The sequence below is a fragment of the Meles meles genome, chromosome 17 (genome assembly GCF_922984935.1).
Source record: "Meles meles chromosome 17, mMelMel3.1 paternal haplotype, whole genome shotgun sequence".
NCBI lineage: Eukaryota > Metazoa > Chordata > Mammalia > Carnivora > Mustelidae > Meles > Meles meles.
In genome coordinates, this window is record NC_060082.1 from 49,540,688 (window position 1) to 49,558,532 (window position 17,845).

General features: G+C 45.6%; 1 protein-coding gene across 4 annotated transcripts in view; it reads right to left on the reverse strand.

Moving 5' to 3' along the window:
- Positions 1-1,237: 1,237 nt before the first annotated feature.
- RGL1 (ral guanine nucleotide dissociation stimulator like 1) overlaps positions 1,238-17,845 on the reverse strand; it is a 161,618-nt gene continuing 145,010 nt past the window's right edge. For all 4 annotated transcript variants that reach the window (XM_045982966.1, XM_045982964.1, XM_045982967.1 and 1 more), the window contains 4 exons: positions 14,971-15,157; positions 10,508-10,762; positions 6,392-6,506; positions 1,238-3,644 (listed from right to left, as the gene is read on the reverse strand). In XM_045982966.1, coding sequence (XP_045838922.1) covers positions 3,457-3,644; positions 6,392-6,506; positions 10,508-10,762; positions 14,971-15,157 — 745 coding nt within the window. In that variant the 3' untranslated portion in view covers positions 1,238-3,456. The remainder of the gene's footprint in view (positions 3,645-6,391; positions 6,507-10,507; positions 10,763-14,970; positions 15,158-17,845) is intronic.

Genomic DNA, 17,845 nt, shown 5'->3' on the forward strand with positions numbered 1-17,845 from the left:
ACTGGCACTTGAAGGAAAGCCCGAGATGGAATGGTGGGAAGATGGACGCTGCCTGGGTCCTGGAGCCCCAGTGACGGCAGAGACCCTAAGGAGAGCTGCCCGATTTGCATTATACCACGATGTGATGAAACACAAAACTGTCTTAAGTTACTGAGGTTTCATGGTTTGTTACCTCAGCTCAACCAAACCTAGCCTAACCCATCCTCCCTTCCAGAAGTCTTTTGTTCTCAGTGGGATTTTAGAGGAAACAGGAATGCAAAACACGACGGAAATACCTTCTCATCGTGGAACTGGGGGTACCTGCTGTAACCAGGGCCACCACAGCAGCACCTGTAGAACAAGACGATGGGCACCAGGGAACCTTCTTGATACCACAATTATCAGGGATGGAGCAGTACCGTCTGCCTCCTCATGGTCTTGTACTGCATGAGGGATTTGAAAAGGCTCTGAAGAAGGAAGTTTTAAGACACTATTTCTTTGGGCAGAAAGTAACCAACCCTAGTTTCTAGAAAGAGGCAAAACAAGGGGACCAGTTTTCTAGAATGATCTTGAAAAGACAGTCACCTAGTGCCAGAGATAGAAATCCCTTTTCTTTTCCCTGTCCCACCCCACATTATCAGTGATTAAAACACCCAGTTGGCTCTCTCCAGAATCCTACAAGGGTCCAGAAAATTTGATGATTTGGCTCCATATAAGAATCCAGAGGGAAATAATTTTGCAAAGTTTTTGGAAATATGATGAAATGACAATAATGTTCTTCTCTTGAGGGAAGCTGGCCTGATTCTGATGGTCTTTTGGGAAAGCCTTCCTTCTCCTTCTCATAGAGGCGCTCCCGGCTTCTACAGCACCATGGCTGGTTTCAGGAATTACACAGATGGTAGCAACTGCAGACCAGGGAAAAGGCTGTTGGAAAGGAGGCAAAGGACTACCTTGGATCCTAAGTTCAGGTTTTTCTTCAAGTGTCCCCTACCACATGACTCCTAAGAACAGCAATCTGGCAAGCAGCATAGCAGACTGCGGTTTCCTAAGGATGTCCCTCTCTCCCTCGAATGCTCGTGATATCAGCAGTGGACAGGATAGGATCCCGTCCTAACTCTGCCACTGGCTTCCCCTCTGCTCCCTCCAGCTGAGCCCGAGTGGGCTTCCAGCAAGCTTACGGACACACCTGGATCCCAGAACCACCTGATGAATACTCCAGATACGATCCCTTGGGGTCCGGCAGCACATGCCAACCAAGTCCCAAACCAGTTTATTAGTTTAACCAAAAGGTAAACAGACGACGGAGATGCAGAAAGACAAAGCATGCCAGCAGCTAAAAGCATTACCCGGCTGTCCACCAGGAAACAAATTTAACACATTGAAAGTGGCATTAAATAAATGAGGCTATGTTTTATCTACTTGGAATTTCCATTGTCTTTAAAAAAGGAAAATATATATATATATATTTTTACATTGCAGTATATAAATCTAGACTCTACATATACAGTACAATACAGAGGGCGAGCACACGGGCGCAACACGTAGGTCTTTGCAACCACACCCTAAACCAGGCCAACGGTCCTAATATTTTGCAACCTGCAAACCAAGAAATTCAGGCTGAGGCTACGTTTACTTCAATCTCCATGATGTCTAGCACCCTGGTGATCTCTCCTCCAAGCACAGAAGCACAAATCGGACGAGCCTTGCAAACCGAAGAAAGTGCTTTTCGACCAGTTGAAACCCAGTCGGTCTTCCAATGCATGGTCTAAGCTGCTAGAACGACCTAAAGGAAATGTGAGGCCTTCCTGGCTCATTCTTTGGTCCACCGCCACACGTCTCTAAACGTCCCTGGTGTTTCTTGCAGATTTCATATGGCTATTTACATGACAGAAATCTCACATAACCTTTGGGAGCTGTCTTAACGGGATCAGGAAAAAGAAAAAAAAAAAAAAAGCTTCATGTTACAATCTATACTTCTTATCTGGGTTGGTTCTCTTTATTTTTGGAATAAAAACGGGTATTTTGAGTTTTTTTTTCTTAAAAAGGACATTCTGAAAGTGCTTCTTACACATGTCGATATCCCACATTATGGCTTTTTAGGTCAAACCCCAGCACAGCTCAAATTGGGAAGGGAGAAGGTGATGGTGTTCCTAGAGACAAAAATGTCATTTAACAGTAACACTGTGATGGCAAGTGTGGGGACCTGAAAAAAAAATGTTATTGATTCCACCTGGAAGAAATGTACCTCATTAGAAATGATCTCGATGATACATGTAGCCCCGTTTCTTTCCCCGGGACTGGGCACAGTAATGCTATAAAGGTTAGTAGGTAAGACAGGACGCTGCTATGAGCGGGGAACGTCTTCTGAGGCGCGACTGACAGAGCACTCGCTGTTCAGAAAGCTTCACAGGCTCAAAACGATCCGACACAGTCCATCGCAGTAGGAATTTCCACACCTGAGGAACACATTGTAAGTTAACAGCGAGGTACGACGATCCAGATGGCGAGACACTCCAGACGTACAGTTCTACATGCAGAAGGCGGCGATCAGAATTGGCAACGAAGTAGTGGCATTCCGAGATGGGTAAGAGTCCAAACGAGTCACCGTTCTTTTGTGCTTTCTCTTCTGGCTGAGACGGTACCCAAGAGCATGGCTATTTGTGTGGTCAGGACTGCGATCTGTTTGTCGGGGTCGGGGAGGGGGCAGAACACACTGCCAGGAATCAAAACAGGCTTGTGTTGACTCCAGGGGCGTCATGATGGCAGGACTGGTGGGTCAGACGGGCCTCCGAAGCTCCTTGTCGCCCTCTGCCCCCTGGGGTTGTAGAAGGCGGCAGATGCGGGCAGAGGTCGAAAGCCACTGGCTTATCCAAACCCTTTCCGAAGTGGCCTTTCATTCAGCCGTGGCCGTCCCGGCCTCTGCAGCTCAGATGTTCTGGTGGCACTTGTTGGAAAAGGGACTTTTTCTCCCTTAATAAAAACGGTTTGGACTTCTTATAATACTGGCACAAAGGACACTCTGTATTCCTAGGATTGATTCTATTTAGTTGGAAGGTATGAGACTCAGTTTTCAGTTCTTTCTATTTCCCTGTAAAAAGTGACCTCAACATCCCAGGCCATTGTGCAAATTCGTTTTTCCATAGTCCAGAATATCCCATAAGTCCCTCATATATTTATATATGTATACACATACATCCCTAATATGTGTACATATATATATTTATAAAAGTGGGTAATTTTGCATTTCAGTCTCAAATAGGTCAAAGAGAATCAGTGAAACATTCATCCATTTCATTGTCAAACTCATCTCCAATTTCCCCACAATGCCTATCCTCGTGCCTTGCACACCAGAGGTGCTCAATAAATATCTGCTGACTTCACCACGATGCTCTAACACTGAATGGCCGTGGCCATCACCACGGCCTGGTCTCAGCCCCACTCTGCCTTTGGCCGGCAAGGGGGCCCCGGCCCCCCACTTCAGAGGGTGATTTTGCTGTGCCTGTTGCTCCAGCAGCCCCGTTTAGCTGTCCTGGGCAACGTCAAGCTGGTCCGGCTACGCAATTTCACTTGTTCTTCCATGGAGTTCTTTTTGCGTAAAATGAAGTCAAAGTTCACTTGGCTGTTCATGGCATAGAAGACGTTGGCTGAGTCCGGGATCACGAGTTCTGAAAGAGATCAGGAGAGAGAAGACAGTCAGCTGGTGTAGGTCAGCCCAGCACTGCCACAGGCAGGGACTATGGCCCTGTGTCCCTGGGCTGTGGATGGAACCAGGCAATGGCTACGATTCCCAAAATTGGCTTGCTTGACTCCTCAATCCCACTTTTTTAAAAAATGAAGTACAAATATGATCTTAGAAATCTAGTCCATGAACTAGATGATCAACTGCAGACTATTTTAGCTAGAAGAATGTACAGTAGAAAACAAAGGCCAAGTGATGTGGAATGACACTCCCATGACTGCAGCCAGTCAATGGCAGACCCGGGATGCCAACCCGGGCGTCCTTCCTCCCACGGTCCATTTCCTACTCTAGCAGGCAGCCTTTCTCGGACACTGAGAGAATCCAATGACATGGGGGAGAAAAGAAAAATCTACAGGTTTTTCCAGAACTCTCGATACTTGGAATGTTGAAATATTTTTTGAAGTCGTCCCAGATCAAACCAGTTTAATATATAGCATCCAAATCAGACCGTGTGTGTGTTAACATTTAAACTCTATCTACCCCAGTGATTCCCAACCAGGCAGCTGCAATTTCTGAACAAGGCCAAGGCCAAGTGCAAGACAAAATCGTCAAGCAAAGTTATTTTAATTCATTTTTCATTTTAAAAGAAGGCGTATACTATTCAGCACTCAGGGGTAATGGGTATCTAAGAAAACCAAACAGGGAATCGAAGAGGTAAGATGGGCGAATCTGCTGGTGCCAACGGAGTCAGGGAGGCCGTCAGTACGTGGGCTTCTACTTGCAGATTCAGTGAGGCTGATGTCAACTTCAAACACGGAACTTCTATAGCAGGATGGATGCCATCAGGTTCCAAGTGACTCTGGTACATTTTCACAAATGTTCCATAAAGAATAACTCCCTTAACGTGTCCCCAATCTCCTGCCTACATATTCCTGGGTCAGTAACAATTCACCTCACAGCTGTATGTCACTTAGCACACCTCCAAATACTTGTGGGCGCCTTATTTCTTGTTATCCTCACAGCCACTCTGTGATGTACGAAGAACTAGGAGGGTACTGCCTCCTTTTCACTAAGGGCCACAGCCTGAGGAGGTCAGGCAGCCCACCTAAGCCCACCCAAGTAGTGAAGAAACCTGGGCCCAGACTTCACCTCAGGGCTCCTGGCTCTTCAGACTCATCGGCCTCACCTAAGCGTTGTTTTGTGGGCAACACGGTCAAACTCAAGAGACTACCTTGTAGGCTTCGAATTTTACATGTAATGACAATAAAAGATATAACTGACAAGTGTTTGCCCCTCAACCGAGGGCTCCGCTGAACAAATGAGAAAACCCCTAAGAGGTAACTGAAAAATAATTTCCTCAGAGGCTAGAGCTTTTCATCTCTAGGAAAAGGTACAGCCACTGTTCTCTGGGCCCTAGACACAGCCCGGGGTGATCCGTCGGCAAAATGGAGTGTGAAGAGCTGCTCCCCTCTCATATCCCCAACTTGCGTAATTCTTCTTTTCATGACGGGGGCGCTTCTTGTCGGTGAACAGCCCTACGTTCAGATGCTTGAATCGGTTAGCGTTGGGTCTGCCAGCAGATGGGGTTGGCCTCGTGAACAGCTGCACTTGGAAAGAGACTTAGTGTGACTGAGTTTCTATGAGGTGACAGGGTCCAGGGGAGTCACCTACCAGCCTGTCTCCTCCTCCCAACAAATACAATTCCAATTCAAAGCAGCAAAAAGTAGATACATTTTTGGGTATTTTCCCAGCATTTTCATGAAAGGAATTTCTGCGAACAGTGGGTTCCTAGGCATCCTGAAGTACGATGACCAGTTCTTTGCCTCAGGAATTGTGAGGTAAAGAGTCTTCAGATTCTAGGAGCACCTGAGTGGCTCAGTTGGGGAAGCGTCTGCCTTCCGCTCAGGTCATGATCTCAGGTCCTGGGGTCGATCCCCATGTGGGGCTCCCTGCTCAACAGGGAGTCAGCTCTCCCTCTGCCTTTCTCTCTTTCCCTCAAGTAAGTGAATAAAATCTTTGAAAAAAACAAATCTTCAGATTCTGGAGTTAGAAGCTTTGGCTACTTGAAGGTCAATCATGAATAAAGATAAACTGGAAAAGAAACCTAGAAGCCTCTCACACATGAGTCATTGAAAACATGAGAAATTATTACAAGGACCACTACATTTCAGATGCACATACAACTTAGACCTACATTTTTGGGTAGAGGAGGTGTGCGACCGTCTGCAAAGACCCAACAGGCCCCACCTCTCCCCCCGCCTCTGGACACAGGGAGAGACCTCTTTCTAGAAGAAGGCTTGATACACAGTTTACAGAGAATGGGCAGGAGGGTGATCAGCAAAACTGTAGGAAAAACAGGGTTGTGGCGAGGGTAGCTTGAGATGCTTCTCTAGGAGGGAGGTCATGGCGCGGGTCCCCCACACAATACCACTCTTGCACAATTAAAAACCCCTCCTTAGTTCCATTAAAAAAAAAACCACAAAAAGGGATGCCTGGGTGGTTCAGTGGGTTAAGCCGCTGCCTTCCGCTCAGATCATGATCCCAAGGTCCTGGGATCGAGCCCCACATCAGGCTCCCTGCTCAGCGGGGAGCCTGTTTCTCCCTCTCCCCCTGCTCGTGCTCTCTCTCTCTCAAATAAAATCTTAAAACAAAACAAAAGCACAAAAACATCGCCTTCATTTTTCTGACTCCTAAAACTGGGGTCACCTGCCACGAGAAGCAGCGCGTGCCCACCTTTGTCCTCCGAGATGACCTGCACCAGCTCGTACTCCTCCGCCGGGTCTGAGTCCAGATTGTGCTTCAGCATCGCCCTCTGGATCACCGCGGGGGTTTTGTCCTGGCTCGTCAGCTGGAAAGACAACAGAAGGGTCTCTAGGTATTTCGCTTCATGCCTCCTGGGAGAGTGTTCTCGACCCTCCTACTCTTGCTGCTGTGTGTCTCCTGAAGGCCCAGCAGAATGAGACAGGAGCAGGAGCCAGGACTCCCGGGTTCTAGTCCTGGCTCTGCCCTTCGGAGCCAAGTGATGAAGCGTCTTCTCTTAGTAAAACAGAACGTGTGCCCATCTCCTTGTCTATCTCCACCACAGCAGTGGAGGTTCCAGTGTGGGGGAAAATAGGAGGGTACAGTGAAAAATGCACAGGGTTTTGGTCCTGGGCTGAAATTAGCCTGACCTATTCGGCACCAGTTACAAGCTGTGGGTTAGAAATGGTCCCAGTTCCGCACGCTGACCATTTCAAAAAGCACAAGGGACTCCTGCGTGAGCCAGCCCTGGCGCTCCTAGGTATTTAGCAAGAGAAATGAAAACCTGTGTCCACAAAAGGACTTCTCCTACAGAAATGCTCATGGCAGATTCATTCATAGTAGCCCCAAAGTGGAATCTGCCCAAATCTCCCTCAAGAGGGGAGAACAGGGAAATGGACAAAAAGCCCGTACTGCATTCCTGGTAGACACAGCTCAGCCGCTGTAAACTAAGAACTGACACACGACCATGTGGGTGGACCCAAAAGCATCAGATTGAGAAAAAACAAAAACAAAAACAAAAAACAAAGGATTTCATGCTGCTGGAGTCTATTCTTGGAAAAACGGGCCAAACTCATCTGTGGGGTTAGAAAACTAACAACGACAAACCTTAACCTTCATTACGGCTAAGGGGGGAACTGACTGGAAGGGACACAGGGAATTTTGAGGGGGGATGAAAAGTGTTCTTTATTTAGATTTGGGGTGGGAGTTACAGATACAATAGAAGTAAATGTTTAAGATCTGTGTATATAGTGTATGTGAATTAGGCTTCAATAAAAAAATCAGCTTCTAAAGGTTTAAAAATAATAAATCTAACATCTTGTAAGTGCAAGTAAAGGTTCTCCTCAACCCCGATTCTGACTTTATCCCCTGGATCTCTGCACATCAGCCAACTATTGGGAGGGCGCTCAGGGCAAGGGGAAAAATTTATACCATCCTTTGAGTGATTTCCTTACATTAGAAAGAATGCATAAGAAAACATGGATCACTGTTACTTACAAATAAAAGCTGTTCTCATCAGGAGGTAAGAGGAAAGATAGAAAAAGGAGGAAAAGGAGGAGGAGAGGAAGAATGTCCTCCAAGAAACTGTCATCGAGAGCCTGCAGATGACAGGGCCTAGATGTCTCCCTCTGGCCTGGAGCAGCAGCTGTTTATCGTGACTCAATAAACAACATGCACTACAATGGGGTCCTTGTAAGCAACAAAGACCTTTTCATTTGTCTATTACCTAAGCATCCGGCGTATTCATTTCCAAGGGAGAAATAGATGCACACAAAATTCTAGAAGAGGAAATCTGTGTTTTGATAGTCTACAGAAAATACTCCCACAGCTGGATCAAACGGGACGGGAAGCATAAAGCTAAAGAGAAAGGCCCCCACTCCAGGGATGTTAATGTTAAGTTAATGTTAATTAATGCTAAGTTAATGTTAATGGTTAAGTTGTTTAATGTTGGGCTGAGTTGTCAACTTTAAACCTACCTAAGGAGAAAGCCAGGCTACCCTTATTTTCTTGACCTTACGCTTCCCCAGGTGTGTCCAATTGAGGTGGGACATGGCCAAGGGCCTTCCTTGGGTATTCATTACTCGGTCCCATCAAAGGTACTGAGAGCAGGGGAGGATCACAGTCTCAACAGCTCAACAGCGCCGCCTTTGGCTGACAGGCGGAACCAGCCCCTCATTACTACTTTTAAGGGTCTAGTAACCATATTAAAAAAGCTTTTTGGAAGGGAAATTAATTTTAGTACATCTTCTTTAACCCAATACATCCAAACTATTATTTCGGCATGTAATCCATACAAAAATTGCCAGTGAGAAATTCTTTCTTTCTTTTGTACTAAGTCTTCAACACGTGTGTATTTTACACTCACCGCGCATCTCAATTTGGACTCCTCCCATTTTCAGTGCTCGGCTGCCGCTCGTGGCTGGCGGCTAGTGTACGGATGGCGCAGTATGGAGTGACGCTGGAGGGTCACCTTCATGTTCCGTAAATACAGAACGCAAGGAACTCCCTGTCCTCTTCCCCGAGCTTCACTTCTAATACCACGGGTGAGTTTGGCCTGTTTTTGAAAGGGCAGACTCCTGCGGCATGTAATTCTCTGTCTGGTTTCTTTAGCTCAACGTGGTGTTTTAGAGACCCGTCCCCCGAATTGCACATGTCAGCTCACCGCTCTCACGTCAGACACCTTAGAGTTACGAGGTAGGAGCTGCTTCTCTGGTCAGCGTGTGTAAGAGAACCCGCGTGAGGAAGCCCCACAGAGAGCACAATAATAACACTGATGACACGGCTTCCCGGTGGTTCTCCCATCTCTCTTCTCTCACTCTTTGTGGGACCCTGTCCACCCAGTGGTCCGGATGACTACCTCCCAAGATTTGACCCCAGAACCAGCCTGACACCAACAGGGTTTCTGAGCCAGCTGGATGTCCCACCGGTCCCTCCAATTTCAGCGCCCTCAAACCCTCCTTCTCCAATAGTTCATACCTCACTTGATAGGACCAACCACCACCAAGCTGCCTGGACAGCCTTCAGTCTTCCCTCTTCCTCATCACCCACCACAGTAACCTGAAGTTGATGACTAAACTAATGGATTCTACGAGTCTACCTCATAAAAATCTTTCAAAAATCCATCTCCAGCCATACCACCGTCATTCAAGTCCTCATCATCTCCCATGGGGACTATGACAGCTACTTCTTATCTCGCTTCCTCACCTCCAATCTACCCCCACACCCTAGGACCACCTCTACAATGTCAATTACTTGACCCCCGTGAGCTAATCTGATCACTACTTAAAAGCCTTCAATGAGACGCTAATTGCCTATAGGACATAAACTCCTTCAGGAAGGCTGCAGGCCCTTTACAATCTGGTCTGACCTCTACTAGAGAATTGGGTACATCTTCAGTAATGCTTTATGATCTCCCTTAGGACTGTAAGTTTCTCAAAGACAGAGATGCCCCACTCGTCTCCCCATCCACAGAGCCTGGCCCAGTGACTAGCACACAACCAAGGTTCAAGAAATATTTTGTTGTTTTGATGAATGACACAGGAAAGCTTTCCTCTGGAATGTGAGAAGACAGTGAGTACCTCCATATTACTTATGCCATGTTCAGAGCTTAACTTGTAAGCCCTCAGTGACCCCCGCCCCCAAGAAGGCGAGTGATAAAGAGGAGGGAAGACAGAGAATTAGCCGTGGGATTCACTGCCAGTGAGACCCCGCTCTTGGATACAGGCCCTACATGTCTTACAAACGAAGAAGTCTCTTCCTGTAACAACAAGCCCAAGGTTATTAGGAGAGGCCCTGTGTGCACTCCAAAAATCCTGCCATTAATTCCAAACATTTTGGGGATTGTGTCAGAATCACAGTTTTATGAAGAAGCACAAAAAGTCAGTCTCATTTCGTTTGTAAACATTGTTCCTCGTGGACTCAAACTGCACTCCAGCTTGATCATTCACCTTACTGAGTTTGATTCCAAAGGACAAAAGGAGAAAAATGGGCCAGCACGCAGCTGACTGCTGAGGATGCATGGGAATTCATGATAGAGGCAGGCAAGGGACTCCCCAGGAAGACTTCCGAGGAGGCCTGCGGAGGCGGCATCATTCCTAGAATACATTTCTACACTTATCCAAATGGATTGTTCTGAGAAAAGTGACACTGACCAGACTGAGTAAGTTCTAGCAAATTTTAACATGTGGAAACTATAGCTTCTGGGCACTGCTGGTACAAAGATCTTTTTATGTATATAAATCCATTACTGGTGTCTAGCCAGGGAGATCTGGGTGCGTATTCACTTTGGGCGAACGCAGAAGCATTAGGGTGCGGGTCTGGGTGCCTTACCATGATGCTCTTGTACATGTTCCCATTGTTGTCCTCGACGCTGATGCGGATTATGCAGGTGTCTTCATTCTGTTGGTTGTAAACGGGAGGCAACACTGTCGAGGTAATGGACGTCACGGAGACTGAGCGCTTGTGAATTTTAGGGTTGTTGTTGCAGGACGGAGGGGAGGAGAGGGGGTTCATTAAGGACGACATCCCTGAGGAAGTTGTGTCCATGGAATGGATAGAGGAACATGAGGAGGAAGACTCAGAGAGCTGAAAAAGTGAACACACCGCAGGAGAACATCAGTGTTGGAACCTTGACCAAGGTCATACCTCACAACTGTCAAAGCAGAGGTAGATGCTGAGATGAATAAACGTCCATTACTTCCTCTGTAACAGCCCACAGCACACGCGGATGCTGTCCGCGATGCAAGCACGCTTTTGGCAGATGCCTATCAGCGATTCCCTACTTGCCCTGGTCCCTCTGCATCCAGGTCTCGCAATTCCCGTTTTTTAGCTGGTTTTAAGGAAGTGGCCAGCAGATGGCAGCAAACACCAGAAACTGGAGGCAATATGGCCTCCGGGAAGAAGCTTCAGGGCTGGGGAGAGCCTCACCAACCTTTTATCCGGTCCCACTGCCTTGAGTGGGAATGCTGCTTAATGAGCCCAGCCAAGATCGCTCCTATCCTGGCTCCACTTCACGATCAAATTTTGTAGCAGGAGAGAAATGTCTGTGCTTTAGAAGTTTCTATGATAAGGACCATAGATTATACAGCTCTGCATGGAATATTAGTCCTGGAAAGGCCCCTGGGGATCACCTGGCCCCAGTCACTCTCTATTGCTGAGGACCCCAAGGCCAGAGAGAAAATTGTTGGCAGCACCACGACAGGCTCCCAAAACCCCGGACTCTCATGGCCAGGTTCACACAGTGAGCACCGAGTCACAGCTCAGTCTAAAGTTGACGAGAAGTGGTAAATGAACATAGTACACCACTACCTGGGTGGCGGTTAACACTGATGTTTGTGATGAGCTTTCACAGATCTCATCTCACGGTGCTTTCACAACTGTCTTGTGAACAAAATGCAGAGCATTATAAAGGGAAAAAAAGACTCGGAGAAATAGAGTGACTTGCCCAAGTGGAATACATCCTAGGAGCAGGTTCCATTACCTTCTACATTTGCTTCTAGAACCAACTGTATACATTTTCACATCCTATATCAAGGACAATTAAGAAATGAGGTGTTATTGTTAATGTGTTTTCCAATTAACTCCATAGTTACCATGAACAATGTAAAATTACCAAGGAAATGGCCCAAAACTCCAAAGGTTGTGTTAAAAAAAAAAAAAGTCACTAAATTGAATCATTTTAAATATCCATTCTTGCTGTAGAAAATTATAAATAATTTCTCAGTGTGTGAAGCTAAGTTATACCATATTAATCCTATCGAATATCTTGTAAGTCTTTTAAAAAATAAATACCTTATAAATTTCTTTCATGCCTGTCTGCCTTTCCATGGAAACAGAGTACAGAAATTCAGCATTCTGATCTTCGAGCTTCCAAGTAAAATGGAGTTTACTCTATTTTATTTCCTATGGACTTCGTCCTGTGGCATAACTGTATAGGAAATTCCACTGTAGGGTTAGTTTAATTAGAACCAGCAAGCTGATTTGACCACTCTACCTGCGGCTCTATCACAATATGGTTTAGTAACATTTTTTGGTCTATTTTTGCAAGTGTATCAACTTTGTGGCTCAATCTGGGGGCCAACAGTTCATCATTTTAACAGCACCACTTTGCTTGAAGGTGCACCACACAGCAGCCAAGAGGGTCCATTTTCCAATTATTGGTTCAATTCTTTCACCTCCCTTTTCTTCTATATAAATCCCTTTCCTCTATTAGATTTTCCTCTGTTAATCACTTACGAGTAGGATAAAGCCTTGAAGATGCCTGGGTTACAGCAGCTTTAAATGGACCACCTGATGAAATCCAGTCTTACTGAGAATTTACTATGAGGAGCAAGTGTGAAAATAAATATGTAGAGGGCGCCTGGGTCGTTTAGTCCCATTAAGCATCTGCCTTTGGCTCAGGTCATGATCCCAGAGTCCGGGTATCGAGTCCCACATCAGGCTCCTTGCTTGGTGGGGAGTCTGCTTCTCCCTTTCTCTCTGCCCCTTGCCCCTACCACTTGTTTTCCCTAATAAATCAGTAAAATCTTTTAAAAAAAGAGAGAAAATAAATGTTTAGAAATCATGAGCAGGGGGATCAAGACAAAGGAATGCAAAGTATACTTCACTGCAAAGAGCCACCTCCTGGAGAACCCCTGGGAAAGCACAGTGGACATCCTGACGGCTGCGGGATCCAGGGTAGGGAGAGACGAGGGAGGTCACCCAGGTCCCACCAGGCAGTGAGCAAGGGGAACCAGGGCCTCTCCAGCTGACATTCAAGGAGGCTATAGCCCAACAACTACCTGTACCCAAGTCAACGATTCAGTTTTAAACCTAGAGAAATTCCTGACTCTAAGAAAGGTTCGTCGGAAGACTAAAAAATTCGTGACTTGTATAAGAAACTGAAACACCAGTATGATAAGGGAAAAGACAAAAAGGACATAGCAAGGGGTGTGCAGATGACACACAGTGGGCTCCTGGGTAGTTTTCAAAGGCGTGGTCGGGACCTATGCACACGTCCAGTGTACTGACAGCTGGGACGGGAGGAATCCCACAAAGATGTGTGCGATACCTCTCTTGTCACTTTTGTCCAATGTCTGCCATCAGAAAAGGGGGCTATGAAGCATAAGAACCTGTCAACAGGTGAATAATGAGGCTTCACTCCAGATTTTAACAAATCCAATGCTACATACTAAGTCATGGGAAATGATTACATCACTGGTTTAGGATATATGCCCGAGAAAACAGAGAACAGACTCATAGGCGTCTGCACAGCTTTTCCTTCATGTTTGGAGGATGTGTCTCTGGATTTCCAAGTAGGAAGGTAAGAAATCCTGCAGGGGCAACCCCTGAGACATCGCAGCCTGATGACCCCTGAGTGTGAAGTCCGTCTGAGGTCAGCTATCTGCGACAAGGTCACTTGAGGGTTCCCATACTGCTGCTGTTCATAACACAATGTGAAACCGGGCACCAACCCCTTGTGGAATGGCAGACACAAACAAAATGGGGGCATTCTTCCCAACGCTCCACATCACCGGCCTACGTATAAGCTAAGGGGCCAATAGTCACTCACACAGCAAATCTGGCTGACCAAAAATCGCCCCCAAATGGCACAAATTCTAGTCGTGTCACAGTTGACATCTCTGACCCAAGCTTCCTGACCAACAGATTGAAGCAGCAGAATATATACAGAAGATAAGGACAAATCTTGTTTCCTTTGTATTTCTCTATGAAGCCATGGTAAATGGAACCTCTCTATGAGAATGGGAATTCTTTATCACCTCTCATCATTTTCTCTTTTTTGGGACATGGCAGATTATATAATTGCTACCAATTCTTTTTTTTTTTTTTAAGATTTTATTTATTTGAGCAAGAGAGAGAACATGAGGTGGGGTTGAGGGTTAAAGGGGGGAGCAGACTCCATGCTGAGCAGGGAACACGATACGGGACTCGATCCCAGGGCTCCAGGATCATGACCTGAGCTGAAGGCAGATGCTTAACCAACTGAGCCACCCAAGTGCCCATGCTACCAATTCTTTATTCTCCTCAGCATCCATGCCCTTTGCCCTATGACCCCACAGTTCCTCCCATTAGAAGGAGTCCCTGCCTCATTTATTTAGGTGAGATCTGGCTACATGATTTGCTTCGGGCAATGAAATGGTGGTCGGTATGACTGAAGTAGAGTCTTGAAACATACTCGTGGAGCTGGGCTTGCTCTCCAGCTCATTTGTCTTAGCATACTAACGGCAAGGCCTGGAGAGCCCCATTACTCCAAGAAGAATGAGAGGGCAGGGAGAGCAGACCTGGACCAAATCCATGGCCCAGGGCCAAGCCCAACCCATGTCAACCAACCTGCAGATGCATGAGAGTGAGTAAGTGGTGGTTGTTTTAAGTCACTGACTTTAGGAGTGGTTTGCTGTGTAAGATGATTGTGGTAAAAACATGGCTAAGACAAGGTATGACACCAAGAGGTTGACACATCTCTGCTTCTTGACCTTTCACTCCCTCTAAGAAAATCCTACACCTCCTCAATAAAGTATAACTCATGTACAGGCCACAGTCCTTCAGCCACCATGGGATATGGGTCCAGAACAGTATTTCCAAGGCCAGATGAATAAACCAGCACGCTCATTGTATTTAGACCTGTTTCTATAAGGAAAGGGTCCCCAGACTGAACTCGCTTTAACAGCTCTTATAAACATGACTTTCAAAACACTGAAGAGTGATAAACCTGAAAACAGAGATTCCCATGCGGCAAACACTACACTATGTCAGGTGTCTCCATTAGGAGTCATGCAAAGAGAATACGCGTATACCTTTTTTTGAGGCTCATCAGGGGTGTCCATGGGAGTGATAGAGCCCTCCTCCGCCTCTGAGTGGTTAGACTCGCAGGATGACACGCTGACAGAGTCCATGCTTTCGCCAGAGCTCCCACTGGCAGTGGACTTGGGCTGCTCTTTGGTGGGAGTGCTACTGGTAATGAAGTCCGATCCCAGGAAGAGTCTGCAAGAAACATGACACCAGGCGTTTGGGCTCTTACATATCTGGAATCCACGATTCAGCAAGTGTTTTGTGTTCATGAACCCCTGTTTGGTCAATCGTGCATGCGCTGGCATTATTGGACAATGTTTCCTGTAAAATGTCTCACAGATCATAGTAAACATCTTATCGGAACAGGTAATTTCCAAGCTCAAAGAACGCACAGATTGCTTAGCTGGAAGAGGGGCCGCCGTAATCTGAAGACCCTCTAGGTCAACGGTTCTTTATTTTTTAACATGCTATAGACCACTCTGGCTGGGTCAAAATACCATCGCCACATCCCCCATCACTTCCCACCATAAAATGAACTACGAACGAGGTTAGGGAAGGAGGCTGGCACTGCTCTGGTCAAGGAACCAAAGAGGACAAGTTCTGTTTCCAAACATCTGGTGAACTACAGGAAGCTAAACCACTTCACTATAGAACTGGAAGAGAAACATTAAAAACTCGTTTTAAAGTTGAGCTTGCAAGACAGGAAGGAAAATCCCTATAGGCCACAAATAAACAGGGAACTGAAAACTGGAAGCAACAAGAGCTAATTCTGCAGCTGCTCTGGGTGCGGAGCGGGAAGTACCCATCTTGGTAAACGAGGGACAAGGGTTTTAACACAGACACAGGCCGGAAGATGAGGCCTTCTGTATCTGGTGGGGCCTGAAGCTGAAACCCCTCGTATAGAGCCAAGACCCTCAAAGGGTAGAAAGATGTAAAAAAGTGGTCTAGAAAAATATCTTCCTACTGGCACAGGGAGACAACAACGAAGCTTATCTGTCTTGGCCTGAGCTTGGGTGAAAGGAAAATGTCTCCCCTGAAATCACCTGTGATCCTGACCAGCACCTCACTCAGACTTCCTACCTATGTGAGTAGGAACTAGGAACTCTCAGGCCAGTAATAATCTCATGCAAACTGGAATTTAAAAAAAAAAAATATCTTTCTGGAGGAATCCACATTCAAACCAGGATTTGGAGGATTTTCTGATAAAGATGGGCTCATAATACAAAATTACAAAATATACACAAGGAAATAGCAAAGGGAGTCAAATAAGCACAACAAACAGCAGATTTAGACTCCCGAGAATTTCAGAACTTCTGACCTACAAGAATTTTCAGAAAGAAACTAATAATTTAGTCATTAATTTGACAAATATTTGTGTGTCTACAATGGGCCAGGCTATAAAATAAATATGTTTAAGATATTAAAGACGTAAGAAAAGAAATTGAAAACAGGAGTTAAGAACAAGATAACTCGACAAAAGAATAGGAAGACAATTTGAAAAAATTTCACTGCTAGAGTGAAAATGTAGTGACTTAAGGGAAAAACTCAGTGGAAGGATTAAATAACCACTGGAAAGAAAAACTGTGAACAAGATGGCAGATGTGAAGAAAATCTTCAGAAATCAGCATCAATATATACAGACATGGAAATAAGAAAGGTTAAAAGACGTGGAGATTGGAATAAGAAATGCAGACATGTGTGTAAGGAGAGTTCCAAGAGAAGACAATTGAGAGAGTGGGACAGTGACCTTATCTGAGGAGATGGTGGCTGAGAAGATTCCAGACCTAATGAACAGCAAGAATCCTCAAGACCGAGGAACTTGAATAGGATAAATGAGACCCAATCCTCATTTCATCTATCGAAGGGGATATCAAAGACAAAAGTAGTTCTTAAAAGCAACAGGGTAGGGGACACGATACAAAGGAACAGGAAGTAAACAGATACCAGACATCTCAGAACCAACAAATGAAGTCAGAAGACATGGAATAATGTCTTCAAAGTGCTGAGTGAAAAGAACGGGCCTCCTTGAATTCTATACCCAGCTAAAAGAACTCCGAGAGTGAGTGCAAAACAAAGACATTCTCAGACAGAGATGAAGAGGGTTTACATGAACAGATGACAGGGACAGGAGCAAAAGGAGGGAAGGGTAAAATGTAAGGAGCAACACGTGTAAAGAAACTAGCAAATGCAGCCAACCCCAAACATGCACTGACTGTATAAAATAATAGAAATGATGAGCTTGATTTTTCATTATTTCAGGCATTACCTGCTCAAGTTCCAAGACCTGAAGCATATCTGTATTCTGCCTCATCTCCAGCTGCACCCCCCCACCTCTTGTCCCATTTTCCATGTTGTCTTCTTTCTGGGACCTCCAAGCACTACTGGGGCTAGAGGAGAAAGAGCTAAACTCTGATCACAATTCATAGGAGAAAAAATAATGCTGCTGTTGTACTCCTCCATGAATTCTGAGTAGACCTCTGAAGGCTGTGGATGTGTGGTCCTCAGCCCGTCATCTGAGGGTCTAGCTTAGAATGAATCTGCTCAAAGACTACAGAACGTTCTTCCATTTATACAACTCTATGAGATCAGTTCTGCTTTGTAAAGGTTAATTCTAACTCAATACTAGGCATCTCTGACCCTCAGACCAAACATGCCTTCCCCAAAGGCCCCCAAATTCTTTCCAACTCTTTGGAAAATGGGTCATTAAATGTGGGGAGAGCAAAAAGTACATTTACCATATTTTTTAAAAATGCTAAGATAATAAAATATTTTGGAAATCGACAGGTATACAAATACCCTTATATGTATAAGAAATATGGTGGGTGACATGGTGGCCTGTTTTATTTATGATAAATGTTCCAACTCAACTGCAGATACCAA